This window comes from Chiloscyllium punctatum, chromosome 15 (genome assembly GCF_047496795.1).
Source record: "Chiloscyllium punctatum isolate Juve2018m chromosome 15, sChiPun1.3, whole genome shotgun sequence".
Classification (NCBI taxonomy): Eukaryota; Metazoa; Chordata; class Chondrichthyes; order Orectolobiformes; family Hemiscylliidae; genus Chiloscyllium; species Chiloscyllium punctatum.
In genome coordinates, this window is record NC_092753.1 from 3,824,636 (window position 1) to 3,842,250 (window position 17,615).

A 17,615-nucleotide genomic window follows, 5' to 3' on the forward strand; every position below is an offset into this window, starting at 1 on the left:
GGCCCTTCAGCCCTCAATGTTGTGCTGGCCTTGTATCCTACTGGAAAATCAAACTAACCTACATTCCCTTCATTTAACTTGAGAGCATGAACTCAAAATCCTGTCATCAAAATTTGACCATTTGAGTTTGGGTTGTGTAAGCTGTAAATAAAAAGTGACCAAGGTGCTGCTAGATTGACAACTGTGCTTCTAATGAACAAAATCTGCCATCCATGACTGGTCTGGTCTATATTTGACCAATGTGATTGACTCCTAATTGCCTTCTGAAGTTGTTTAGCAAGCAAAGGGTTTATAACAAATCTCAACAGGAGACTGGAAAGGCTAATGAAGGCAGTGCACCACCGCTGCAGACCAGCTAAGGATAGATGGCAAATGTCACCTTTAACAATGATGCCCATATTCTGATAATAAATATGTATATATTTTAGATTTAAGCAGAGGGATCTTTGAAAGGTAGCACTTGAATTCAAGTTAGCGTTACTTAAACCTGATTTATGTGCAACTTGCATTCTTTTGAATCACCCTGGAAGAAATCAAGCTCCGTCTACTGCAGTTACTTAAGGTTCATCTTGCTTCAGCATCATTGTGGGCTCAGTGGTTAGCACTGCTGCCTCACAGCACCAGGGACCTGGGTTCGATTCCCGCCTTGGGCGACTGTCTGTGTAGAGTTTGCACATTCTCCCGTGTCTGCATAGGTTTCCTGCGGGTGCTCCAGTTTCCTCCCACAATCCAAAAATGTGCAGGTCAGATGAATTGGCCATGCTAAATTGCCCATAGTGTTATGTACACTAGTCAGAGGGAATTGTAGGGGATTGGGTCTGGGTGGGTCACTCTTCGGTGGGTCGATGTGGACTTGTTGGGCTAAATGGCTTGTTTCCACACTGTAGGGAATCTAATCTAATCAACATGTAGTGACTAGGCACGTGTAGTCTATTTGAAACATAACTCTGACCTAACAAATTATGAAAATATAGTGTGACCTTTTTCAGTGTGATTTAATAAACAGCATTGTGGAGGGATTTGAGTATATCATACCAACAGTGGAACGTTTGAGACTTTCTATAAGCGAGTATATTTATTTCTGATAATGCACTGGCTCATAACATAGAAAAATTATTAGGTTCATGTGAATTACTTTTTTTTGTAGAAAAGTGTTCTTGTCCAAATCAGAATGCGTGTCACAATTCAGTGGACTTTACTCAATACCTATGGAGCCAAGTGTTCCAATCAGTTCAAATCAGCTCTTTGTGGTCACTATCACTGTAGTGTTGATTTGATAAGTTTCTGCAAAGGAAACTTCATTGTACCTGTCTCGTTTCTTGATCTGATAAGTTAGTTATTTACTTACTTCATTCATTACACTTCAGTATCATTCTGGGATATATGTGTGTTTCTGTCACATAGGCCAATTTGATGATTTTGTATATTGGAGAGAATCAAAACATAACTGAAGAGATAATGAATCTACAGATCAAAGTGGGAACACAATAGGAAAAATTACCAATAAGGATCTAGTGGAGTATGAATCGTGAAGTCAAGTTAACAAAACCTCACAATGAAAGGAAATAATTGGCTAATGTAGCTGTAAACATATTTTGAAAATATATTTCATTGCTGCTTTTTTTCCTCTAAAATCTGGAACCAGTAAATTTCCTTCAAGTTGATTCCAAGGACATAACTGTATCAGACCTGACCACATTGCACAATTACACCTTGTTTATATATGATGTGTCCTCTGGCAAATGAAATCTGATTATTAGACTTATTTTCTCTCCAACCTTTGCACATGCCAACATTCTGTTTTGGTGCCATTATTGCGAGTGTTCTGATTTCTCCTATAAGCTGCATAAGGAACACACAAAGGTAACTGCTCCTGAGTATGAAGCTCTGAACTAGCCAGTATTACCTCTCTCAAGGTGATCTGTCATTTTCCTCTTAAAAGTAAGAAAGTCATAAATGGTTTAAAGAAGTTACAAACTTAAATCTCACTTCAGAAACTTGAAAGCCTTATCTAGGCTCACACTTCAGTGCTGTATTGTCAGAGGTAGTGTCTTTCAGAAGAGCCATCAAGCCAAGGTAGCATCTGCTCTTTCAGCTGGATGTAAAAGGTTCTATTGCACTATTTCAATAAAGAGCGTGCAAGTTCTGTTCATTTCCCTACCACCTAGGAAATCCAGAGAAGCCGGACTGTGAGGGTGTGACCATGAACTGCTAAATCCCCTCCAAGTCATGTCATATTCTAATGTGAAAACATATTGCTGTCTCTTCATTACTGGGTAAAATCATGGAACATCCTTTCACTAGAATTGTTGATGTACCTACACCAAATGGACTGTATTGGTGCAGGAAGGCAGCACACCTCACACTTTCTCAAGAGCTTTGAGGGATAAACAACTCATGCTGATCCTGCCACATCCCACCAATGAATCCTTTTTTAAAAAACTGTTCCAGCTAATTTTTGTCTTTACTTGACAACACGACTAAAACTGGAAATCTGACCATTATTTGAACTCTGTCCGATCTTTCTGCCACATTTCCTCCATCATGATAGTGGCTACGGTATAATGTACTTCACTTTCCACTTTGAGATGTGCTTGTGAAAGGCATTTAATATAAATGGAAGTTTCTACTTTTTTCACTGAGATACTGTATTAAGACAAAAATAGATTCTTATGTTTAAGACAACCTTCAAATTCCATGTGCGTTTTTGTAATGATAAAAACATCGGTCTGGCCAACTTTCAAGATTTTTTTTGGCAATGCGTTTTAAGTTCTAATTTGATAAATGTCTTGTTTAGCTGGTACCTATTGACCACAATTTACAAGCCTTTGTCAAGTGACAAATGAATTGCTACTATTGTTTTTCAGACGATTGTTTCACAGTAGGGGATCTGTGTTATAATTGACAATTGATGGCAGTTCCAACGGTTTGATTTTTGAAAATAAAATAGCGATCAATGATCATGGAAACCTGAACAAAAACATTCTTCAGTTATTGGTGAGGCAATGGTGTAGCAGTATTATTACTGGACTGTTAATCCAAAGACCCAGGCAATGTTCTGGGGACCCAAGTTTGAATCCTAGCATGGCAGAATTTGAGTTAGATTTGAAAAAGTAATCCAGAGTTTATTGATGACCATCAAACTATTGTCAATTGTTGAGAAAGCCCATCTGCTTTACCAATGTCCTTCAGGAAAGGAAACTGCCATCCTTACCTGGTCTGGACTGCATGTGACTCCAGACCCGAAGCAATGACTCTTAACTGCCCTCTGGGGTAGGCAATAAATGTCAGCCTAGCTAATGATGCCCTCATTCCATGAGTAAATTTTAAAAAAAACTTGAATCATCCATGCACATATAGAGGACAAAAATGAATGAGATTGTGTATGCAGATGGTTGAACATTGTTGAACTTGCCAAAAAAAATGAAATATCAATTTTGGGAGCTTGATGTATCTCAAGCAAGTTGTCTCTCAATTCCCTGCTGCTCACCTCGTAATGTATGCATCGCATCTGTACAGCACTATGCTCACACCATTGTGCATTCTCCAGTGAAAGTACTTGCCACTGCTGAGATTTTGCCCGTGATTTCCACCACGGGCTCCATACTTAAAGCCCAGCAGTGCATCAGTTCAAATGCTGCCAGCTACAAATAGCCCTTCTTGGTACATGTAGTAGGAGGGAAACAAAAAGGGTGTAAAGTTTTGAGGACTCATAGGTCGCATGAGTGACACTTAATTTAAAAACAGAAGCTCACATTTGTAAAGTTCTTTTTGTTGCAAAGCTGTACTTTATTCATGAAAATTCTTTGTGGGAGGTACACAGATACTAAAGGTGTCATGGAGGCTCAGTGGTTAACTCTACTGCCTCAAAACGCCTGTGTTCGATTCCACTCTGGGGTAGAGTTTACACATTCTCCCTGTGTGTGTGTAGGTTACCTCCCACAGTCCAAAGACATGCAGGTTAGGTGGATTGGCCATGGGAATGCAGGTTTACAGGAAGAGGGTGGAAGGGATGAGACTGGGTGGGTTGGTGTGGACTCGACCGACTGAATGACCTGCTTCCACACTGTAGAGATTCTACGATTCTAAAGCAGTTCTGTACACTCTTTGAAAATCAACAAAGAACAAGCATTGGAATTTAACATTTCCTGCAGTTGCAAAAACCAAAGGCATTTCCTATTTGTGCAGGAAAGTATTTCCATTCATTCTGAGGCAAAGAGAGGGTCTGAGAACTGAACGGACCCCCATTGTCCTTTGGCAGAAAGACCTTAAAATGTTGGTTTTTCAACACTGCCTTAGCTGCAGCTGTCCCAAGCTTTATTCTGTCCCTCAGCACATAGTCCTGGACCTTGGAATGTCCCAATCCGAAACACTCGGTCAAGAGCAATTCTTTACATGGAAGACCAACAAGCGCCAGGCAGAGATAGGGCATCTTTCACAGATTTGATGGTCCTCTAGGCACAGAATGTGTTTGTCTTGATGTGCGTCCTGGGGAACAGTCCATAGAGCAGAGTCCTGCGTTACGGATCTGCTCAGGATGAACCTTGACAAAAACCACTGCATTTCTCTCCTGACCTTTCCAAAGGCACATTCCAGAAGGAGACGTATGACAGTCTTTTCACCAGCGCAGCCACTATGAGGGCTGCATTTGACAGCAGAGCATACATGAAGGATTGAATATATAGTTACATATTTGATTAATATATAGACTAATATAGTGACCTTCTCCCCACCAGCTAAGGTACGTGTTGGTGCTTGTTGGAAAGTTCTAGTGATGAGGCATTCTGCCAAATGATTTTTGATAGACTGCTCAGGGAACACATGACAGGACCAACCCTTTCCTTATCCCGCAGTATCTCGAGGACAGTACGTGCTGACCAATGCCTGATGGACTTCCAGTCAAAGGTGTTTTTCTTTGCATATTTCTTTATGAAGGGTTGATGATAGGAAGTGGTTTAATTGGAGCATTCCACAGCAACAGGCCAGTCCTATCCTTTACAATACAGGGGACAGTAGAACCTCTTTGTGTAGTGACATTTGGTGTTTGCATACTGAGGGTTGATGCACAGTTTGATGCAGCTGCACACAAAAGTGGTCATCAGGAGGAGGGCGGTGTTGGATATGTCTTTCTTCCCCTTATCCAGAGTTTTGTACATGGTGTCCCTGTGTCCACGGTCCATTGTTGACCTTCAGATGAAGTGGAAGATGGCTTGGGTGACTGTAGTGGCACAAGTTTGGGGAAAGGACCAGACCAACAGAGAGTGCCTCACACCTGAAGACCAGGTTTTTACTGGCAATGGAGAGGGCAAGGTGCTCCCATCTGCCCAGTTTCGGCCTCACCTTGGTGATTCACTCCTCCCAGGTTTTGGCACATGCCCCGGCCCCTCCAAACCACATCCACAGCACTTTGAGGTAATCTGCCTTGATGGTAAAGGAGATAACGGGTTAGTCCTCAACGTGCAGGCCTCTGCTGCCTGGAATAGTCACCTCTCTCAAGTTTGCATCCTTTCTGATAGATTCTGCAAAAGACTCTATTACAACACGCAAGCAAGGCAGGAGAGAGAGGGCGGTCCTGCCCAACTTCGGATCTGCTCGGGAAGCTTTCTGATTCCCACTCAAGGATTGAGACTGCACAAACTGTTTGTGTAGAGCAGTCAGATCCAATTTTTGATTCCCCTCCCAGAGCCCATATTGGACAGGACAGCCCTCATGTAGGTATGTGATATCCTGTCAAAGACCAGGATGATGGTCCCTTTGTCCAGGATGATGAGGCAGATGACCACCCCCATGTCCTGAACATTGGCGATCGTATCCTTGAGGAGTGCAAGACTCTCCAAGTTCATCTTGCCCAGTAAAGCACAAGTTTGTTCAGGGTGAATCACTGATTTCAGAGCAGGCCTGACCTGGTTAGCATTGACTTTAGACACTATTATAATCTGCATTCAACAATGAAATTGTTTGTCGGTTTTTAATAGCCTCCCTTTCCTCCTCCCACTTATAGATGAAGATCATGATGATACCTTTTTTCATGGATTTACATATGCTTCTGCCAAAAATATACTGTTGTACACCTCCAGCAGGTTCTGGCCAATCAAGTCCCACAAATTTGAATATAATTTGGCCAGTAAGCCCTCGCTTCTGGGAGTTTTACCCTTTTTTCACAGATTTGAGGGCCTTGGTTAGCTCATCCAGACATATTGACTGGTTCAGCCTCTCCCATGTGCTGTCATCTAAGACCTCTGTAATACAGGACAGGAACAACTGGGAGGCTGCGCCGTCTGTGGGCTTCATGTCATACAGTCTGGAATGAAAGGATTTGATAATTCTCAGGATATCGGACTGAAATGATGTTACCAAGCCATCTTCTTTCTTCAGGTTGCTTATCCTAGAGCTCTCCCTGTCTACCTTCTGGAAGAAGAAACGCAAGCACGTCTCATCTTGCTCAATGGACCGAATCCCAAACTGGAAGATTATCTTTGAGGCCTCAGAGGCAAAAGCAGCCTCCATTGACTGCAACAGGAGTAGGCTCTGCATGCTTTTCTGGAATTTGGACCGTTTTTTCTGGTTCTTCTCTCCTCTCCTCTCCTCTCCTTTCCTCTCCTTTCTCTCCTTTCTCTTTTCTCTTTTCTTCCTCTTCCTCTTCCTCTCCCCTTTTTTTTCTCGCTTCTCTTTTTTTCTCGCTTCTCTTTTCTCTGTCTCGCCATCTGAACACCACCTTTTTTGAGGAAGGAGAACCGCTTGATGTTCCTCTTGACTCTTTTTCCATCAGTCCACTGGAGACTTGAACAGGGGTTTCACGATTCTCCAACCTGTGTAATCTTTCTTTGAGCTCCTCCAGTGTGTTCTGCCGTTAATAGTTCCATGTTCACCTTCCTTGCCAGCCTGCTGGTCACCCTGTCGCTGACGGTGGGCCATCAGGAGTCAGTGATCAGAGAGTAATACCAGCTTGACTGGGTGGAACTGACCAAGAACCCTCAGGCCATGAAAAGGAAACTTTATGCTAGCGTGGTTGGACCAATCTGGCCATGACCAGTTGCATGAGTACTGAGGACATCATACAGCTTGGTGTCTTTTAACAATTCACATCAGGGGAATCTAGACATGGCATGAGGTGGGTACCTATTCCTGTATGCAGAATGGCCTAGCAACAGCATTACAATAAAAGATGTTGGTGTATACCAAAGTACAGCATTGAAAGAGAGAACTGTATTCTAAGTGGGTTGGAGATGTGCCATGGTGTGATGCAGTAAGCTTGGTACAGGTAAAATGCCAACCTCTGAAAATGAGTGAATGCAAGCAGACGCTGCCCATAAAATGTCACCTGAGACATGGGGACTCCAAGCTGGAGTTCTAGAGGATTTGGAACAACTAGGTCCATCATTTCACTTTCTTATCAGGAATTGTCCTTATGTAGTTTCTCCCTGCTGTTTGCAAGAATAGAGAATTGTATAAAAATGAGGTGTGATAACGTACTAATTAGATGTTAATGCATGCAAATAAGCCTCTCGCCACTTGCTAGCAAGATTTGCATCTTGCTGTTCAAACCCTGAATTTAAAGTCAGATTTTGTTTGACCCCCGACATTGACAACCTCATTTGTTTCAATTTTGCCTTATTTTCTCAACTGACTTGCCATTGCCTATGTTGTTCAGGGACAAGGAAAATTCAGCCTGAGGTGTCAATGTGCATTTCAATATCTTCTATTAGTGCTGATAAGGATGTGCTATTTGGACAATTGGCAATAGGGAGGGGGTGATCAGTGGTGTGGGGGAGGGGGTGGCGGGGCTTGGGTGGTGTTGGGGGTAAAAACAATGACTGCAGATGCTGAAAACCAAATACTGGATTAGTGGTGCTGGAAGAGCACAGCAGTTCAGGCAGCATCCAACGAGCAGCGAAATCGACGTTTCGGGCAAAAGCCCTTCATCAGGAATAAAGGCAGTGAGCCTGAAGCGTGGAGAGATAAGCTAGAGGAGGGTGGGGGTGGGGAGAGAGTAGCATAGAGTACAATGGGTGAGTGGGGGAGGAGATGAAGGTGATAGGTCAAGGAGGAGAGGGTGGAGTGGATAGGTGGAAAAGAAGATAGGCAGGTCGGACAAGTCCAGACAAGTCAAGGAGACAGTTACTGAGCTGGAAGTTTGAAACTAGGATGAGGTGGGGGAAGGGGAAATGAGGAAGCTTTTGAAGTCCACATTGATGCCCTGGGGTTGAAGTGTTCCGAGGCGGAAGATGAGGCGTTCTTCCTCCAGGCTTCTGGTGGTGAGGGAGCGGCGGCGAAGGAGGCCCAGGACCTCCATGTCCTCGGCAGAGTGGGAGAGGGAGTTGAAATATTGGGCCACGGGGCGGTTTGGTTGATTGGTGCGGGTGTCTCGGAGATGTTCCCTAAAGCGCTCTGCTAGGAGGCGCCCAGTCTCCCCAATGTAGAGGAGACCACATCGGGAGCAACGGATACAATAAATGATATTAGTGGATGTGCAGGTGAAACTTTGATGGATGTGGAAGGCTCCTTTAGGGCCTTGGATAGAGGTGAGGGAGGAGGTGTGGGCACAGGTTTTACAGTTCCTGCGGTGGCAGGGGAAAGTGCCAGAATGGGAGGGTGGGTCGTAGGGGGGTGTGGACCTGACCAGGTAGTCACGGAGGGAACGGTCTTTGTGGAAGGAAGAAAGGGGTGGGGAGGGAAATATATCCCTGGTGGTGGGGTCTGTTTGGAGGTGGCGGAAATGTCGGCGGATGATTTGGTTGATGCGAAGGTTTGTAGGGTGGAAGACCGTTCCCTCCGTGACTACCTGGTCAGGTCCACGCCCCCCTACGACCTGCCTATCTTCTTTTCCACCTATCCACTCCACCCTCTCCTCCTTGACCTATCACCTTCATCTCCTCCCCCACTCACCCATTGTACTCTATGCTACTTTCTCCCCACCCCCACCCTCCTCTCGCTTATCTCTCCATGCTTCAGGCTCACTGCCTTTATTCCTGATGAAGGGCTTTTGCCCGAAACGTCGATTTCGCTGCTCGTTGGATGCTGCCTGAACTGCTGTGCTCTTCCAGCACCACTAATCCAGTGGTGGTGGGGGTGTTGGAAAATGCTTTGCATTAACAAGTGCATAACCATTCTCTTAGGTTGAATATGTGATATAATTTTCAAAAAAAATTTAAAATTGAATTTAATGAGAATGGATGGGGAACTGCTCCAGCATGTGTGATGGACGTCTGATCCAAGACTCTTTTTGCTATCTATGGCAATTCTGAAGTTTACCCTTCTTATTTTCAATAGTGTATCTGCAAATCAAGGCATTCGCAAATATATAATTGCAAAATAACAATGCAATCTAATCACAAAATGTTTGCAATTATGTGGACCTATTTACAGGTTAGCCATAATAGCTATTTCTAGATACCAGGCAATCTCCAAGCAATTGTCCCATTAGTGTGATATAAATGGAACAAAAATTTATAGTGACAGAGGACCACCAAAGCAACAAATCTGCATTGCATAACGTTATACATGCATATTCTGTACAAAATATTTCACAGACCTGAGGGTAAAGTCTGTGCATTTTTTGAGAGAATTGCTGCACTATTGGAAGTCCCAACCTTTGGATAAGATATTAACTAAGGTACTGTCAAACCTCATGTAAACGTGAAAGTTCTCATGACATTATCTTGAAGATCAGCAGAGACGTTCTTCGCAGTATCTTGATCAATAGTTATACTCAAACCAATATGACTAATACAGATTATCTGGTCATTTATTGATGTTTGTAGGACCTTGCTGTGTATAAACTGGTTGCTATCTCCAAGAGGGCAGCTACAGCTTAGGTTTAATATTTGTCAAAAGACAGCTACCCAAATAACAACTTTAAGTTTGCTTCCCTTTCAACAGTGACTGCACAAGATAACTATTCTTCATCATGAACACATACAATAGAAACAAATACTTTCTTGGAGACCGAAGCAGAGTTCAGAATGGGGCTCAATATTCTACTCACGAGGATAATCTGGAATGTGATCAGAAGCCTGCATTTTAAGACCCTGATATGGGAATGTCACCACGAAGCCAAACATTTGCCATTTTAATAGAAGTTGGCTCTTGCTGACGAGTATCTGTTTGCGCAATAGTGGTCTTAGCAGTGTTGCAATGTAAACTATCTTGTAACATTGGGGATTTGCCTGTCTTGTGTACACATACTGTTTCAGTTTCTCTAACCTTAGACTGAAGTAGCGCTGCATGTGGTGAAAAGTGGTTTGAATTATAACTTTTTTTCCATATTCATTAAAACATACAGAACAATGAGATTGAGTCACTCAATACAATCAGTCCCACTTGTGTCCACATACTATATTGCAATACTTAATCTGAGAAAGAAATTGATTTGGCCTTGTTAATTAAATGTGTTTATGTATCAACAGAATTCGCACCGCATGCTTTTGCTATGCCATTGTCTCAAGTGATTGTCAATGATCGAGCCCATAAGCAAAAGCAGGATGCTCTGAAAGAGGAGCAGAAAGACAGTTCAGACCTGGTGGCATCAATCTTGCCATTTGGAACCAGAAGACAGAACAAAGAACTCTCAAGCAGCAATTCATCTCTCAGCTCAACCTCAGAAACTTTAAATGAACCAACATCACCAAACACGCCTGAAGCTGTCCCACGTGTGAGAAGACGGGTAATATATTAACATTAGTTACCACCTTGCCAAAGTTTGTCCTGTATGTTGTTGTATAAAGCTTCCATTCTTGTGTGTCTCATATATTTATGCTAATAATAATCTGACAGGAATATGTCAAAATTTAAAACTTCTTGCACACTTACTATTAATATTGATTATTAATTAAGTATACTCTTTGCCTAAACTGTTTACAGGCACAGCAATATGCAGCAACAGAGTGAAAGAATTTGCATGGTTGCTTTTGTATTCAGAAAGGATAGTTTTCCAAGATAACATTTATCAATTGAGAAAGGTTGATAGTGAAATCTAGGACCTCTGCAAGTTTGTGTTTCATTTTTCCCATTTTCAAATCTGATCACTGAAGCTAATGATCCATGATACAATATGGCTAATGTGGTGCAGTTAGAAAAGGAAGCTAATTTCTACTAATATAGATAAATTCTGGATATAAGCTTCACAATTTATATTTGAGATGACAATCTGTGTTTGACTGTCAGTTTACACTTCCAAACAGCAACTGTCTGTCTGTAGCTACCATATGATTTTTGTTTTGCTAATTGCAACTGATCTGCCAAAACATGTTTCCAGTGAATGAGTGTTCAATCTATGAAACAGCCTGTCTAGGTAGGAGGGTTGATTTGGATTAATTTGATTTATTCAAATGCAATTAAGTGTTAAAGATACCATCCAAATCCAAGTTACTTATTTTGGTGAAGAGGTCTGATTTGTACTTCACCTCAAATATCTTTAGTGTTAACTTTTCAGGAGCGTTAACTCTCTTGCTTTATACACTTTTTTCATCTTATTCCTAGTGCTGATCCAGTCATCTAAGTTATTTGGAGGTCATAATCAAGAAATATGTTGTCAGATGCCTTTGGTAGCTGAATAGATAGCTAGGCCAGGAATTGGATTGGATTTTGAAAATTAGTTTCTTTGTTAACAATTTTTAAAGTGCAGTAAGCTTAATTTATTGGCACAGCTCAATGAAGGCACAGGAGTGTGTCAGTAAGCATACGTTGCACAAGCTTTGACAGGAATCTACAGTGGGGGAGGAATGGGGTGACACGCTTTGATCATCAAACACTTGTGAAACAGAGAAATCAGCAAAGTTGTTGGTTTTAGTGATAGATAACCACACGACCGAGATCTTTAAGATTTAGATTTTTGGTGTCACATGTCAAGTACGGAGTACAGTGAAAAGTGTGCAATGTCACCGTGTGGCGTCATCTCAGGTACAAAGTACCTAAGGACAAAATCTTAGTTACAGAACTTGAAAAATTAAAAATTCAACATGACAGTCATCTTAGCATGAAAGTAGAAAAACAAAGAAGTAAAGGAGCTGGCATCATTTCTTCTCTGACCTATGGTCTGAGTTTGCCTCCAGCAGGATATTTTGCTTGATACAGAATGTTTGTTATTTCCTGTAACATAATCTGTGTATTAATATTGTGTTATTGAAGAATCCAGCAGACGTTTTATTAAAGCTATCGCTCATATAGAAACAAAATGGTCTTGAGGCATGCAAGTGTCTGGGCTAGTGTAAAGCTATTAGTTTACGATGGAGGTGCTTACTTCCAATTGTATGTTGTGCTTCAAGTGATCCAAGGTGAGAGAGAGGATAATGTCTTTATGTTCTCAGGTTATATGCTATGATAGTGAGGATAGCTGAAGATATACTTACTGAGAGACCTAATGCAATAAGCTTAACTTTGGAATGCCTGTCATTTATTTTGAAATAAATGTAAATTGCTACTTTCAACAGACATGAAACTGCACTCCTTAACAGTGACAGCTGTGAGCACTAAATGCACTTTGCACTGTGATTTCAATGACACAGGACCACTATTACCAAGCTGGTAAAGATTTTTTAGAAATTCTCAGTTTGAGTTCAGTATTTTGCATTACTGCAAGGCCAACTTATGTTGACTAGTTATCTTGAAAATATGATATTGGATGCCTGTTTGTGTCCCTATGATTTGTAGCAAATATAAACTAAACATCTGGCTTGTTACCACACTTCAGAGAGCAAATGGGAGTGAATCCTTGTGTTCAGTTTTGGTCACCTTGCTATAGGAAAGATGTTATTAAACTGGAAAGAGTACAGAAGAAATTTACAGTGATGTTGTCAGGGCTCAACAGTCTGAGTTATAGGGAAAGGTTTGACAAGGTAGGACTTTTTTTCTTTAGTTTGTAGGAAACTGAGGGGTGAACCTTATGAAGGTGTATAAGATCGTGAAAAGGATGCATATGGTGATGTACTCAGTCTTTTTCACAGGGTTGGGGAATCAAGGACTAGAGGACATCAGTTTAAGGTTATAGGGGAAAGAATAAAAGAGAACCTGAGGGGCAACATTTTTATACAGAGTGGTATGCATATGGAATGGGCTGCCAGTGGAAGTGGTTGAGGCAGATGCATTAACAGCATTTAAAAGGCATTTGGATAAATATATGGATAGGAAGGTTAGAAGGGTATGAGCCAAGTGCAGGGAAATGAGGTTAGCGTGGATGGACATTCTAGTCTGCATGGACTAGTTTAGGCTGAAGGGCCTGTCTCTGAGCTATAGGACTCTATGTTGGTGTGCTCTTTGATCACTATATAGGCCAGACTGAATAAGGATGGAAAAGTTCATTCCATTAAAGATATCAGTGAACCTATTGTGCTTTTATGACAATCTATAATAGTCAGTTATGTTGATGCCAAATTTTTAGTTCCAGGTATTTTAAAACTGAATTCTCACTTTCAAAAGGCCATGATAGAATTTGATCTTGTGTTCTCTACTCGTCCAGAATTCTAAGTCACTGGGTCACACGGTGATGCAGTGGTTAGCACTGCTGTCTCACAGCACCAAGGACAGAGGTTCAATTCCAGTCTCAGGAGTCTGTGTTTGTGCATTCCCCCCATCTCTGTGTGGATTTTGTCTGAATGCTCTGGTTTCCTCCCACAGTCCAAAGATGTGCAGGTTAGTTGGATCGGCCATGCTAAATTGCCCATAGTGTCCAAGGATGTGCAGGTCGAACAGATTAGCCATGGGAAATGCAGGATTATAGGGATGGGTTGGGAGGTGGGTCTGGGTGAGATGCCCTTTGGAGGGTCAGTGTGGATTCAATGGGCCAAATGGCCTGCTTCCACTCTAAGAGTTCTGTGACTAGTCCAGTAGCATAACCAGTGCACCACTGCACCACTGCTGAAAGCGTTACCAAATGCTTTCCAACAAAATTTGAGGATCAGCAAGTCAGTGTTTTTATCTTTATATTAAGAGCATTTATTTACCTAACTCATAGATTTGTTGGACCATCTGAAGCTGGTTAATCAGCTGTTCCAGCAAAACTTACCTTGCTGATGTGAGCACTACCGTGACAATCCGTGGAGGAAAGTAATGGCTATTACTCTGTCCTTGTCTGCAAGAATTCTCATTGATAATCCAGGACTGAACTAAAGGGAAAACTAATAATTGAGGTTCCCAGACAATCCTCCATACTTATATTGTCAATGCTTAGCTTATGCAACTGGCTAGATGGGACAGTTTGTGTGACAGTGCATCACAACAGAAATTGTAAGGGCCCAGGTCACAACTGCTGAAGTCCACCAATTATTTTGGACAGTTCTTCAATACCAACTTGTGACTTTCATCAAAAGTTGAAATGGAGGAGATAACTTTTTTGGGAATTTCACGACCAGATTAGAACAAAATGCAGAGCTGGAATTATAAAATATTTTTAAGGAAACATTTCACACTTAAATGACACAGAAACTTGCAGATGAATTAAAATTGATCTGAAACACTTATTGGTGCTCTCCTTCCATGTAATGGTAGGAGAGAGAGAATCTTTCAAGATGTCAGGATATTTTAATGCACTTGACAACTAATGCAGTACTCTGAGTGTAGTTACTATTGTAATGTGAAGACCATAGACCTTAACTTATGCAGAAGAAAGTCCTTCAACCAGAAATCTGAATATAAGATAATCACCAGTTTAACCCATAAATTGATTTGTTGGGATAGCTTCTGACTGATAGGAGGGGCACATTATTGTACTTTAGTACTTTCAGTTGAATTTAGTTTAGCTCTTTAACCTTTTTAGCAAAGTATCAAACCTCTGGAGAGTGCTGGTGCTAATATGGGGTTTGTTTCCAACATTTCAAGCAACACATTTGTTTTCACAAGCACAGCTTGAAAAGATTTCTCCTGTGAGATGCTTAGCGTAAGAGGTATGTTGCTTGGATTTCCATAGATTTCATCAATTTAAAAAAAACAATGTTGAATTTGGTGGGGGGGGAAGTTTTTATGGTCATCACAAAAGTCATCGTGGGCGGCACGGTGGCACAGTGGTTAGCACTGCTGCCTCACAGCGCCAGAGACCCGGGTTCAATTCCCGCCTCAGGCGACTGTCTGTGTGGAGTTTGCACATTCTCCCCGTGTCTGCGTGGGTTTCCTCCGGGTGCTCCGGTTTCCTCCCACAGTCCAAAGATATGCAGGTTAGGTGAATTGGCCATGCTAAATTGCCCATAGTGTTAGGTAAGGGGTAAATGTCGGGGTCTGGGTGGGTTACGCTTCGGCGGGTCAGTGTGGACTTGTTGGGCTGAAGGGCCTGTTTCCACACTGTAATGTAATCTAAACATTTTCAGCTGCTCAGGAACAAAGTAGGTATTTTCTGCCAGTCAAATATAGTCAAATTAGATTTGTACAAAGTTCAGGTTGAATTTCTGTAACATCCTAGATGAGCAATCCAGAAAAGGTATAAAAAGAAGCTATAAATTCAGGCCTGTCTTTTTGGGAGGGAGGGGGACAGGGTTGGTGTGGATAAGAGGGGTGTCAAGTAGTGTGCACAAGTCATTATGGGCGTTGGTTTAGCTCAGTTGGCTAGACGGTTGGTTTGCAAAGCAGTGTGGTAACAACAGGATGGGTTCAATTCTAATATTACCATGAAGGACTCTCCTCTCAACCTCTGCCCTTGTCTGAAGTGTGGTGGCCCTCCAGTTAAATCACCACTCATCGTCTCTCCAGTGAGAGAGCTGTGCAATGGTCTGGTAAAATTATGGTGACATGACTCGCCAAATCATTATCTCTGAATGGTGAGCCAGAGTTGCTGACTCCTTCAGGGTAAACCAGTCTTGTAATGGGAGAGCCTCATGCAGATATTAGGCCCTTTGGCCACAAAGTGCCTTTCTGGCCTTTATTAATGTGGAGGACAGTGTACCCAAGTTGAGCATGCATTTCCTGCTCAGCACTATTTCAGCTTAGAAAGTAGTTTAGTGCATGGTAAATAGCCACTACATAGCATATCGATCCAAAAGGATGAATTTCCCTGAGCAAATGTCACCTAAGATGATATCATATGGTTTGATCTCCAATATATTGCTCGCAGGCAAGGCTTGATCCTCCCCATTTAAGATGGGGATGCCCATCAACTAATTACTACATGTCTACTACATGGACATTTGCTTTGTTAGCCAAATTTTGTCAATCCATAGGCTTGGCTAAATTGATAAAATGACTTAATCACATTCAAAAGTAATTGGGTCTCAAATATTGCACTTTCTCTTTTTATTATCATTTTTGCTCCTTGACTTCCTCCTTGTCTATTTACTCCGCAGGGTGGAATGTCTGTGGACTCTATCACTGACCTGGATGATGATCAGTCTAGATTATTAGAAGCTTTGCAACTCTCGCTCCCAACAGAAGTGCCAAACAAGAAAGAAAAGCAAAGAGACAAAAAGTTAAGCCTCAATCCTATTTATCGCCAGGTGCCTAGATTAGTGGATAGTTGCTGCCAGCATCTAGAAAAGTATGGTAAGTATTGCTCTCATAACCATTCCTAACATTCTCAGCAATACGGTATGTAGATTTTTGTTTAATCTGGGGTAATCTTAATGTGTCACATATTGAAGATTTAGCATTCCTTTTTATTAATGGTCATTGGGAAGCCTCAAGAAGAAATGAATTGTTCTGGACCATTACCTTCAAGTGTGCCAGGATAGCCGATCTAAGTGGCACTGGTGAAAGAAGACAGAGGGTGGTGGCTGAAGGGAAATGTTCATCCTGGAGTCCAGTTACCAGTGGTGTACCACAAGGGTTGGTGTTGGGTCCACTGCTGTTCGTCATTTTATTAAATGACCTGGATGAGGGTGTGGAAGGGTGGGTTAGTAAATTCGCAGACAACAGTAAGGATAGTGACGAAGGATGCTGTAGGTTTCACAGAGAGACATAGATAAGCTGCAGAGCTGGGCTGAGAGGTGGCAAATGAGTTTAATGCGGACAAGTGTGAAGTGATTCACTTTGGTCGGAGTAACCGGAATGCAAACTGGCCTAATTGTAAGATTCTTGGTAGTGTAGATGAGCAGAGAGATCTCGGTGTCCAGGTACACAGATCCTTGAAAGTTGCCACCCAGGTTGACAGGGTTGGTAAGAAGGCATACAGTGTTTTAGCTTTTATTAATAGAGGGATCGAGTTCCGGAACCATGAGGTTATGCTACAGCTGTACAAAACTCTGGTGCGGCCACACTGGTGCGGAGTATTGTGTACAGTTCTGGTCACCACATTATAAGAAGGATATGGAAGCTTTGGAAAAGGTGCAGAGAAGATTTACTAGGATGTTGCCTGGTATGGAGGGGAGCTCTTACGAGGAAAGGCTGAGGGACTTGAGGCTGTTTTCGTTGGAGAGAGGAAGGTTGAGAGGTGACTTAATAGAGACATATAAGATAATCAGAGGGTTAGATAGGCTGGACAGGGAGAGCCTTTTTCCAAGTATGGTGACGGCGAGCACAAGGGGGCATAGCTTTAAATTGAGGGGTGATAGGTATAGGACAGATGTCAGAGGTAATTTCTTTACTCAGAGAGTAGTAAGGCTACGGAATGCTTTGCCAACTTTAAGTACATTTAAGTCGTCATTAGACAAGCATATGGACATACATGGAATAGTGTAGGTTAGATGGGCTTCAGATTGGTA

The 17,615-nt window shown here is 42.1% G+C and overlaps 1 protein-coding gene across 4 annotated transcripts in view; it reads left to right on the forward strand.

Annotated features, from left to right (window-relative positions):
* The window catches only part of LOC140485988 (rho GTPase-activating protein 6), a 546,880-nt gene that overhangs the window by 468,662 nt on the left and 60,603 nt on the right, over positions 1–17,615 (forward strand). For all 4 annotated transcript variants that reach the window (XM_072584485.1, XM_072584486.1, XM_072584487.1 and 1 more), the window contains exons 4-5: positions 10,407–10,663; positions 16,263–16,458. In XM_072584485.1, the coding sequence (XP_072440586.1) occupies positions 10,407–10,663; positions 16,263–16,458 (453 nt within the window). The remainder of the gene's footprint in view (positions 1–10,406; positions 10,664–16,262; positions 16,459–17,615) is intronic.